General features: G+C 54.0%; 1 protein-coding gene and 1 pseudogene across 1 annotated transcript; one reads left to right on the forward strand and one right to left on the reverse strand.

The window, feature by feature from the left end:
• Positions 1-4933, forward strand: LOC133265176 (uncharacterized; annotated as a pseudogene).
• Positions 4934-6317: 1384 nt separating this feature from the next.
• LOC133265099 (retinol dehydrogenase 5-like) lies at positions 6318-7350 on the reverse strand. Its single transcript, XM_061445302.1, has 3 exons — positions 7204-7350; positions 6800-6851; positions 6318-6621 (listed from the first exon to the last, which is right to left on the reverse strand). The coding sequence occupies exons 1-3, from the start codon at positions 7264-7266 to the stop codon at positions 6353-6355; spliced, it is 384 nt and encodes a 127-aa protein (XP_061301286.1). The 5' UTR covers positions 7267-7350; the 3' UTR covers positions 6318-6352.
• Between the last annotated feature and the right edge of the window lie 3817 nt (positions 7351-11167).

Raw genomic sequence — 11167 nt, forward strand, 5'->3', positions numbered from 1 at the left:
TCAGCCATCCCAAACTCACCCCTCAGACTGGAAGATTACCAGCCACAGTTATGTGGAACTGTTTTCCTATTCCTGGTGGTGTTTCCAAGTGCTTTTCCAAGCTTTTGTTGGAGGTGACAATTCTGCTATTGTTTGCTATTGTTACAGTGCCTCTGGGAGCTGGGGCTTTAGCGGGGGAGGACTGTGTGACACAGGAGCCATCCAGCCCTGTGCGCGGGGTTTTCCTGGCACCCTGGCTGTGCCTGGGGCAGGCGAGGGTCCAGGGCTGCTGCTGGCATCGTCCCTGTCCCCATGGGCGCCTGGAGCCACACGCTGGGCTGTGCCCGGCTCCTCTCCCAGTCCCGCAGTGTGTCACCGCAGGGATGGCGGCGCTGGCTCGCAGCGTCCCGGTGACAGGCTCCAACCGCGGCATCGGGCTGGAGCTCGTGAGGCAGCTCGCTGCCAGCCCCCGGCCCCCGCAGCACATCTTCGCCACATGCCGTGACCCCGGGGGCCACGAGGGAAGGTCAGTGAAGGTGTGGGACGTGGGGATGGTCCTGAATGGGGCAGGTGGTGGGAATGTGCGGTCCCTGCAGCCTGCCAGCTCACGGCCCTGGCTGGGTTAGTCTGGCACTAGGGACAGGGCTGCTCTGGTGGGGTCTCATAACCCCCAACCCCTAACCTAGCTGGGTGGGATGAGGCTGGAGGAGCAGACACGGTGCCTATATCCTCAGACATGGTGCCCATGTCCTTCTGGCCATGCTCATGGCCAACCAACCCCTTCTCCATAGTGGGATCACCCAGGACAGGGGCAGTGCCTGAGCCCAGCAGTACACTTCTCCTCCTGCCCACAGGGATGCCCTGACCCCAGAGAATAGCTCCACACACTTTGACAAAAGCAAAGCCACCACGGCCCAGCTTGAGCTGGGGTGGCCAGGGAGTTGGGGTGGGAGCAGGGCCGTGCCGCTGGTGACTTCTAACCTCCTCTCTTGCTCCATCACTTTGTTTCCAGGCCCTGAAAGAATTAGCTGCCCAGCACTAATGGACGATGGTTTGATGTTACCAAAAAAAAAAAAAAAAATCCACCTTTGTGATTGTCTCTCCAACCCAGCAGGCCCATCAGATTAGCACCTGCAAAACACCTGTGTGTGTGAAATGTGCATGGGAGCAAAACCACACTCCAGCATGCCCATACACATGGTTCTAAAGGGCTTGGTGGTGTACTAGGGTTATTAAAAGACAATATATAAAGTTTAATGTTGGTCAAACCAGTCCATTTCAGATCCTGAATGTGTCTAGATGACTCCTTTTAAATCGACAATGGCCACTTCAATGGGGTGAGCACCTGGGAGGGGATGCACTTCCTTAAAAGTAAACCCAAAAGCCGACCACAAACTGAAAAAAATCAGAATCCCAGCCTGGTTTGTGTTGGAAGGCTCCTTAAAGCTCATCCAGTTTCAACCCCTTGCCACAGGCAGGGACACCTTTCACTAGACCAGGTTGCTCCAAGCCCCATCCAGCCTGGCCTTGAACACTGCCAGGGATGGGGCAGCCACAGCTTCTCTGGGCAACCTGTGCCACTGTTAGAGAGGGTGAAGTTTTTACAATAGAATAATTATATAAAATAGTAGAAATGATTATGTTCGAGAAATTTATAAATCAGTAGTGCGGTTTTGTATATTAAAAATGTTGTAACTTCGCAATTTTGTATCACGGTTGTTCTGTAATCAGTGTTGCAATGATATGTGTATGGGTGGATTTAGAAAGGTATGTACTGGAGACTATACCCAAATGGAACCTATGCATAAGGTAGCCAGAAGAGCATACCAGAAGCTGATAAGAAAATGCTAGCGTCCACACAAGAATTGGGATATATCCAAGTAAGGAAAAGGTCCTGAGGAAGACTTCTTACTTCATCTGAGGAAGACTCCTTACTTCATCAGGACGACCACCAGAGGGGGCGATGCAGGCGCAGAAGAGGCTGATGTCGTAATAAACTGATGTAGCAATCTTTGATGCATATGTATTAGTCAATGATGTAATCTGTGTTGAATATGTATTAGCTACGAAATTTTTAGTGTATAAATTACGAACGCGATGTGACGGGAATCGAAACCAGATTTGGGTGCGTACCCCTGGTTCCCGGCGCCTCAATAAAGCACCTCATATAACCATCCCGGTGGTTATGTGTTTGTCTCGACGCTAACACCACCGCCTCAGCACCCTCACAGGGAAGAACTTCTGCCTAAGATCTCATCTCAGTCTCCCTTCTGTCAGGTTAAAGCCATTCCCCCTTGTCCTGTCCCTACAGGCCCTTGTCCAAAGCCCCTCTCCAGGTTTCTTGTAGCTGTTTTAGGCACAGGAAGCTGAACCACTGGAGTTCTCCTCCACTTTGCTTTCTGCCCCAGCAGACACTGTGAACTTGCCCAGCATCCATGGGGCCGTGCGGGCTGTGGGGTCTCATCTGAAGGACCATCTTGAACCTGCCCATCAACAACGCGGGTGTCAGCTCGCACACCATGCTGCACTCTCTGGATTCCCAGGAGATGCTGTGTTTTCCACCAATGCCATTGGGCCCCTCCAGGTTGCCAGGGTACCTTTTGGGTTTCTCCTGCTTGGGGAGATGTTCTCTATGGCAAAGGTGGCTTCTGGGTGGGTTCTGGCTCTCTCAAATGAGTAGAACTGATGAGACAAGACCAGGACCGTGGGTCGCCTCTACCCACCTGAAGGAGCAGGGAGGCAACTCAGCCTATCCCCAGCATCTCCAGTGCTCTGCTGCTCTCTCTCTGGAGCTCCTTCCTGCTCTTTCCTTGGGGAAAGGAAAGGCTTGAGCCTGGACCCTCCTTGGGGCATCCTTCCCCTCCCTTGTCCTTCTGCCGGAGGTGTCTCTCCCGTGGTCTGCAACAGAGACCTCCAGGGCGCACCTCAAGCTCGAGGCTTGTCCCATGTTAACAGAACATCTGTGTCTTTGGCAAGGGATTTCTGCCACTCCTGGAGAAGGCAGTGAAGGGCTCAGGGCAAGAGGGGCTGCGCTGCAGCAGGGCTGCCATCATCAACGTCTCCACCAAGCTGGGCTCCATCGGGCTGTGCGTTGGTGTGCACCAGGCCCCATGTACCCATACCGTGCCAGTGAGGTGAGGAGCCAGGGACAGTGCTGGGGATGCTCTGCATGCCCAGGGCACGTGGAGGGGTCACACACACCCTGCCTGGTTTTCCAAGTGTCAGCTTGGAGACCAAGACAGCAGGACCCAGGACTGAGCCTTTTAAGGAGGTTGTGCCAATGCTGTACCCCACGGCCAGGTCCTATTTCCCACCCTGTGGCTGGGAAAAGTCCCCCTTCCAGCCCACCCATACCGCAGGTCATGCTGGCATGGCACTACTTCTTCCAGGCTGCCCAGAATATGGTGACAAGGTGCTTGGCTGCGGAGCTCCAGGACAGGGGGATCTTGTGCACAGCTATCCATCCTGGCTGGGTGAAGACCGACATGGGAACAGAGAAGGTTCTGGGCTGTGCAGGGGATGGTCAGCAAGACCCCCACTGTGCCTCCAGCTCTCGAGCTCTTTGGGATGTTGTGTGATGCTGTGAGCTTTCAGGACCATCTCCCGGTGCAGACAGGCAGCAAGCTACAGTGTGCCAAGTGCACAGATAACCAGCCCTGTCCCTGCAAACCCAGCAAAAACAGCAGAGCTGTGGCAGTAAATAAAATACCCCCATGAGCACTATGGGTGCTGCTCCCCAGGATCATTATAGAATCATAGAATGGTTTGAGTTGGAAAGGACCTTAAAGCTCATCCAGTTCCAACCCCCTACCACAGGCAGGGACACCTTCCACTAGAGCAGTTAAAACAAAGCCAAACCAAAGACGCTGCAGCATCCTTCACTGTCAGTGGTGGGCTGAGCCACGGTGTTCGAGAGATGATGGTGACACTACCGGAGATCCGAGGACACCTTTAGTTTTGCAGCTCACCACAAAGCCTCCCTAGCTCTAAAAGTACCCAAAACCACATCTCCTTCAGAGCACTGCCTGTCTGAAGCACCTCTGGGATGTGAGTACACAAGGTCCTTGTGCAGCGGAGAAAGCACACGAGGATTTATCCTTCCTTGCAGAAGCAGCCTGACATTTACCTCACCCACCTGCTGAAACAGGATCCCAGACATCAACCTGCAGGCAGCTTTTCTTGGCAAGTTCAAGAACCATCCCTCAGGAACATAGAATGGTTTGAACTGGAAGGGACCTTAAAGCTCACCCACTTCCAACCTCCTGCCACAGGGAGGGACACATTCCACTAGACCAGATTGCTCCAAGCCCTGTCCAAGCTGGCCTTGAACACTGCCAGGGATGGGGCAGTCACAGCTTCTCTGGGCAACCTGTGCCAGGGCCTCAGCACCCTCACAGGGAAGAACTTCTGCCTAAGATCTACCCTAAATCTCCCCTGTTTCAGTTTAAACCCATTACCCCTTGTCCTATCACTACAGTCCCTAATGAAGAGTCCCTCTCCAGCATCCTTGCAGCCCCCTTCACATGCTAGAAAGCTGCTCTGAGGTCTCCATGCAGCTTCTCTAAAGGTCATCTCTGAAAGCTGGCTGCTTTCCATGCTGGTTACAGCCCATGGCATTGATGCTGCACCTTGTCCCCTCTGCAGGCACCGCGGATGGTGGAGCACAGCATGCGTGGCATCCTGACTGTGCTGGCCAGCCTCTCGCAGGACACTTCCAGAGCCTTCCTCGACTGGAAAGGGACCAGCCTGCCCTGGTAACAGGCAGACGACTGTTGCCTCTTGCCCATGCTGTAGCCTCCTACTCACCAGTTCACCCCTCTGCATGGTCACTCTGCTCATCCTCATGCCAGCGAGATGGGAAGGGTGTGGGAAACAACTTCTTCTCCCTTCCCCACCCCACACGTGGCCCTGCAGTCCCCCTGTGACCCCCACCTCTGTAAACACCGGGAGCTGATGCCTCTTTGTTTTTAATCTGCATCCTCAGCCTCAACCTCCCCACCAACAGCCTGAGCACTGTGTGTCTGTCTGTCCGGCCTCTGACCACAGCATCTCCCAACTGAGGGGAGAAGGCAGCTGCTCCCTGTGCGCCTTGGGGATCTCAGGCAGGGCACACACAACCCTGGGATGTCCCACAACTGGGAAGGGGGAAAAGCAGCCCCATGGATGCTCCAAAGATCTCTCTCCTCCTGGGGCAGGGGCTCTGCCCCAGCTCCGTTGTCAGACACAAGAGACAGCTGTGGGTTGGGTGGGCCACAGTGGGCACAGCAACACACCAGGATAAGGATTTGGGCACCTAGGACGGGGCTGCCCCATATAGCTGTCAGCAGACAGCAAAGCTGGTGGCTCTTGGCAGGGATTTATTGAGGATGTGGGGTGGGTGGGAGCAGCAGCACAGGGCCCAGCTGCCAGAATCCAGGCTGGCGTCTCACCAGGGAACAACATTCCCTTCCCAGTCCAGGAAGGTGCCGGTCTCCTCAAAAAGAAGGAGAGGAGAGCACCTTCAGCATCCCTTGTATTCTCTCATGCACTGTCACTGGGGACTGTGGGGCCATGCCTGAGACCTGGCTAAGGCTGCCCTGGAGCAGGGTAAGTTGCTGTTCAAGGACAAAGGGAAAGCCACCAGCAGGGCACTGAGCAGGGAGTCAAGAGGACGGGGGTACCAGGCACCCAGGACCAAGGCAGGGGGAGATGCCCCGGCAGCAATGGGACAGGCAGGGAGGTCATGGTCAGGAGCTCAGAGCAGCAGCTCGCTCCCATGAAGAATGAGCACAGGGGCTCTGGTTGACCAGCCATGGTGAAACTCCAACTGGTGTCCTGCAGAGCTCCCCAAGTCAGTCTGCACCCATCCAGGGTGGAGAGCAGCACAGAGGACACCATCTTCCTTGTACATCAAGGATTGGAACTTGGTCAGCATGTTCAGAGCAGCCTGCAGGAGACAGGGCAGGGATGGCAGTGGAGGACAAGGGTGTCAGCAAGGGGTCACGTGCAGACCCCATGGCAGGGACAGGGCAGGGGAAGCAAATCTGTCCCCAGTACAGCATGGTGGTACCTTGCTGCAGCGGTATGAGACAATCTGCATTAGATCCCAACCAGCAGGAAAAGAGATGGAAACTCCGTGACTGGACATATTGATGATGGCTGCCTTGCTGCAGCTCAGCAGTGAGCCAGGGCTGTCCCTGGGCAGCCTTCTTCAGCAAGGGCAGGAAGAAAGAGACAAAAGCACACATGGAGGTGGCACAGGGGACAGGACCAGCTCCTTCCACAGCGGTCAGCGCCGGCACCAGCACTGGAGCATCCTTCCTTCTCTTCCCACTGCCCCAGCCCACCAGGCTCCAGCTTCTGTACTCCAGCCCACAGCTCCACAAGCTTCTCATCACATGGAGCAGGGGCAGGACCCCCTCCCACCAGTCTTTGGTGCTGCCACGGGACAGCTCAGCTTGGGCGAGGGTCTCACCTGGCCCATCAACAAGGGCCCAATCGTGTTGGTGGTGTAAACGTGGGTCATGTCCTCCAGTGTCTCCTTATCAAGTGTATTCAATATCGCCATTCCTGCATTGTTGATGAGGAGGGTGAGCCCCGAGCCCCCCAAGCGCTCTCCGACTTGGGCTGCAGCCGCTTCGATGCTGGCAGGGTCGGTGACTTCTGCAGAGCCGACACAGGAAGCTCAGACCCTCACATCCTGGCTTGGAGATGGTAGCACTGGTGTCCCCAGAGGAACGGCTGCCTCCCAGCTCTGGGTGCACAGCACCAGAGCACTCGCCAGGTCTGTGGTGCTGGGCAGAGAGGGGAACCGGGGCAGGAACCGGCTCGGGGCACCTACCGAGCGGGATGATGACCAGGTTCCGGTGCCTGGAGGCCAAACGCTGCAGCTCCTGCAGGAGAGGGGGTCGTGTGGGCATGGAAGGGCAGGAGGGGCTGCGCACAGGCTCAGCCTTCCCCAGGCACAGTTCGTGTTGCTACGGCTCCATCCCTGCTTCGCCTCGCACCCAGCTCCCTGCTCCAGCTCCTGCCGACGGATGGTGAGCGCTCCATGCCTCCTGCTCACACCAGGGGCCACTGTCCCCTCAGCACATCCCATGCACGGACAGTGCCACCGTGTCCCACCCCTGCCCTGTGCCACCGGTGCTGGAGCCCTTCCTTGGCAAAGCCCCTGCCTGCTCCAGCCTGTGCCCCGTCCCCAGCTCCCGTCCCCAGCAGCGCCCGCTGCGTCCAGCCCAGCTTCACCTGCGCCCGCTGCTCCGTGGGGGCCCGACAGGCTGCAAAGACCCACTGGGGGGGGGTTGGCATCCCCAGGAAGTGCTGGACCAGCCCCAGGCTGATGCCCCAGTTGGCCCCAGTCACCAGCACTGAGTGGATCCGAAGCCCTGAAGTGCTGCTCTGTCACTACTGCACTGCTCTCACCCTGACTCCGCAGTTGCTTTTTGCTACTGGGTTATCTCACTTTTTCCCATGAGGGCTTGCATCAGCCCTTGCCTCTAGGAAATTCTCGGCCTGTACCCCATTTTTTTTTGGCCACGGTCCATATCCATGGTCCACCTTTACCAGCAGCCAAGGAATGACACAGAAGGAGCAGAGTATCCTGCCCAGGCAGGGAGTGCCCTGGGCAGGATACCTGGAAAGCTGCCCTTTGTACCTTCCCTGCTCCACCACATGTCCTGCTTTCCTGTGCCCCTTGCACAGGAAATGCCCCTTGCCATTGGCACCATCCTTCATGGGACACAAGGCTCTGTCCCTCCCGTTGCCCCATGTCAGCCAGGCAAGAGTGACAGGCTGACCCCACGCAGTGCACTTTGTTGGCCTTAACTTGTGGAACACCAAAGGCAGGGTGGGGATGGAGCAGTTGGGACATGTGAGTGTCCCTTCACCCTAGTGGTGGGGTTCTGGTTGAAGAAACCAGCACCCCACTAGCACTGCTTGGAAATCCTCAAGAGCAACCCCTGAGGGTCTGCTCTATCACAGCTGTAGTATTTACGTGGTGAAGGTCACAGAAGGATAAAATTTAGTTTCCTCCCCCAGGGCACACACAAGAGATGAGAGATACCCAATCCCAGGGTAGTCCCAGCTCATTCCTGCAGCAGTGAGGCAGTGATGGACTGATTTCCCAGCTGCTTTCCAAGGAAAATATATGACTAGTGGTACAGGAGTGTCAGGACAGGCCTGAAGATCCACCATGAGCTCCTGCTGTGCTTAAAGTCAATTGAGAAGCACCACATGCTCGTCTCCATATGCTGATGAACATCCATGAGCATCCCATGGTGGTTCCTGCTCTCAGACTCTGCACAGACCATTTGTAATAGCAGAATCACAGACTGGTTTGGATGGGAAGGGTTCTGAAAGCTCACCCAGTTCCAACCCCCTGCCACAGGCAGGAACACCTTCCACTAGAGCAGGTTGCTCCAAGCCCCGTCCAGCCTGGCCTTGAACACTGCCAGGGATGGAACATTCATAACTTCTCAGGAGATATATTTACGCTAGTTAGGAGATGTTCTCTAGGTCATTAAGACTATTAACAGCAGCAGAGCAGGCAGGTGACTGCCTGGGGAGAGCCTGGGGCTGCTCAGCACTGTTGAAGCCAGAGCGGAGGGAAGAAATGTGAAAACAAGCAAGTGTTGCAGAGGTGGTTTGGCATCACGTGTGAGCCACCGATTGGGAAGCGACAACAGAATGTCAGACAAACAACAGGGAAAAGAGGGTGTGTGCCCAGGAAAAGCCTGGAAGATGAGGAGCCTGCTGTGTGCTGGGGCTGTGGATAGACAGGGATGGGAACAGGGATGGGGATGGAGTTGAAGATGTAGATCTGATTGTGGATGCAAATACGAATACAAGTCAGGGTGGGGCTGGGAATGTGGATGGTGTTGGGGGTGCTCTTAAGAGTTGGGAATGCAAGTAAGGAGGGAGATGCTGTTGGGGATGTAGACAAGGATGGAGATACAGATGTGGATGGAGCTGGGGATGCAGATGGGGATAGGTTTGGAGATGCAAATAGGAATGGGAATAGGAATGGTGATGGAGTTGGGGATGCAGATGTGAGCAGGGCTAGGTATGCAGACAGGGATGGGTGTGTGGATAAGGTTAAGGATACAGATGGGGATAGGGTTACAAACAGGGATAGTGATGGGGATGCAGACGTGAATGGTCTGATAAACACATAAATGTATTGGCTTTCGCAAATCATACGTGTTGCTATATGGATATAACTGTATGAGTTCACAAAGTTTGCTAAAGACACAAGATTAGACAGTAAGTTGAAAATGGCGAGAACTCTTGAGCAAAATGGAGTCACAGCAAAAGAACTGGTAAAGGTAAAAGAAAAGTGTGTGTGTGGTGCTGGTGGGGGACACATACACTGATACGAGGAAAGCTAGTGTCTGGAAAACATAGGGTTAAAGTACTTTTAGCTTAACTGAGGTTGAAGATAAAGAACAATGTTTGTGTTGTAAGTCTGTGGTGACGTAACAGGATTTAGTGGCCCTGCTAAACATGAATGAATGATTTCACACCATCCTTCTACTTACCAGTTAGTTTAGAGACAGAGCCTCCCAAACATCTGCTAGCTTGGGATACCCCTTGTCTGCCTGTCCTGTTTTGCCTGCAATAAATTTTGCAGGAAGGTCACACTGTTCTAAATCTTTGCCAGTGTGATAAATGTGGGGGTTGGAATGTACTGAAACTGTCAGAGACCATGGGAAGGAGGAACTACAGCAGGCAGTTAAGAGTGACCCATCCCTGACTGGTACTTGGAAGATGCTGGAACTGGCAAGGCACAAGGACGTCGGAACTGGAAAGAGGATGTCGATAGGAAAATCAGGTAGACCTTTCACCTATGTAACCGCAAGGCAAGCACAGATGTACTTGGCTAATTGCTTGGAAGCATATAAATATCGTGTAAACTTTGCAATAAATGATCCAGCTTGCACTCTATCTCTGGGTCTGTGCCTCCGAACTCACACATAAACACATAAATGTATTGGTTTTCGCAAATCATAGGTGTGGTTATGTGGATATAACTGTACCAGTTTACAATAACAGAAACAAAGCTCGCTAAAGACACAAGATTAGACAACAAGTTAAAAAGGGCCAGAACTGTTGAGCAAAACGGAGTCACATAGCAAAAGAATTTGTAAAGGCAAAAGGAAGGAGGGGACGGGCCAGGAAGACTCGATATAAGAAAATCTAGTGCCTGGAGAACATAGAGTTAAAGCACTTTTTAGCTTAACTTAGGTTGTGGAAAGAGAGCAGTGTTTATGTTGTAAGTCTGTGGAATGTAGTGGCCCCCCTAAACATGAGTTAATTGTTTCACACTAGTCTTTGAAAGTATCTTTAGCCTTAAAGAGGAATGTTTGTGTTGTAAGCCTGTGATGAGACAACGGGATTTAGCGGCCCCACTAAACATGAATGAGTTATTTCACACCATCCTTCTAGTTATCAGTTAAGAGACAGAGCCTCCCAAACATCTGCTAGCTTGGGATGCTCCTCGTCTGCCTATCCTGCAATCAATTTTGCAGGAAGGTCACGCTGTTTTAAATCTTTGCCAGCTGTCAGAAGAATTACAGATATGGCTGGTTTCAGCCAGTTGTGTGGTTACTGGGGCGTCCGACTGTGCCAAAGGTGAAAAGTACGCCGCGAGGAAGGCTGCTTACGTCATCCTCAAGACCCCCGCCCACAGTCACCGGAGAGCAGTTGCAGACGCCAAGAGGAGGAGGCTTATGATAGGAAGTTCCGGGAGTTAGTTATAATATTCCCTGCCTATACGTGGGAATTATGAATATGCATGTCACTAATGCAATAGGGAAAGTATATAAACCTGTAACAAATGCTAATCGCTTGTGCCTCTGGCTACGGTCATGTGCCCAGCGCTGGGGCTTTTGCTTCGTTGACCTTGCCCCTCAATAAAACTCTGTTATTTCGTTTAGAGGAGTGAGTTCGTATTTCACAAAGGGAGGGAACGGCGGACATGCACGCGGACGCGGACCACCATACCGACGCACCTGCGCAACTGGGCGCGGATGGCAGAAGGAGGGCGCCGGGCTGCGGAAGGGGAAGTGGCGCGCTCGGAGGCGCCCCGCCCCGTTTCCTGTTTCCGGGTCGCGGACCGGGTTCCGCTTGGCGCGCAGGGCAACGGTGGCGGCGGCGGCTGGAGCCGCGCTGGGGGGGCCGTGAGGACAGAGGGGACCTCACCAACCCTGCC

The sequence above is a fragment of the Pezoporus flaviventris genome, unplaced genomic scaffold, assembly GCF_033815535.1.
Source record: "Pezoporus flaviventris isolate CSIRO_AGI_PZ_B2104156 unplaced genomic scaffold, CSIRO_AGI_Pfla_v1 ptg000004l, whole genome shotgun sequence".
Classification (NCBI taxonomy): Eukaryota; Metazoa; Chordata; class Aves; order Psittaciformes; family Psittacidae; genus Pezoporus; species Pezoporus flaviventris.

Bases quoted from the DNA above. Each gene is read 5' to 3' on its own strand.
- LOC133265099 (XM_061445302.1), bottom strand. From the start codon at position 7,266: ATGCCAACCCCCCCCCAGTGGGTCTTTGCAGCCTGTCGGGCCCCCACG. The intron at 6,852-7,203 runs GTGAAGCTGGGC...CCTCTCCTGCAG, and splicing joins CCACGGAGCAGCGGGCGCAG to GAGCTGCAGCGTTTGGCCTC. The intron at 6,622-6,799 runs GTAGGTGCCCCG...TCGGCTCTGCAG, and splicing joins CCTGGTCATCATCCCGCTCG to AAGTCACCGACCCTGCCAGC.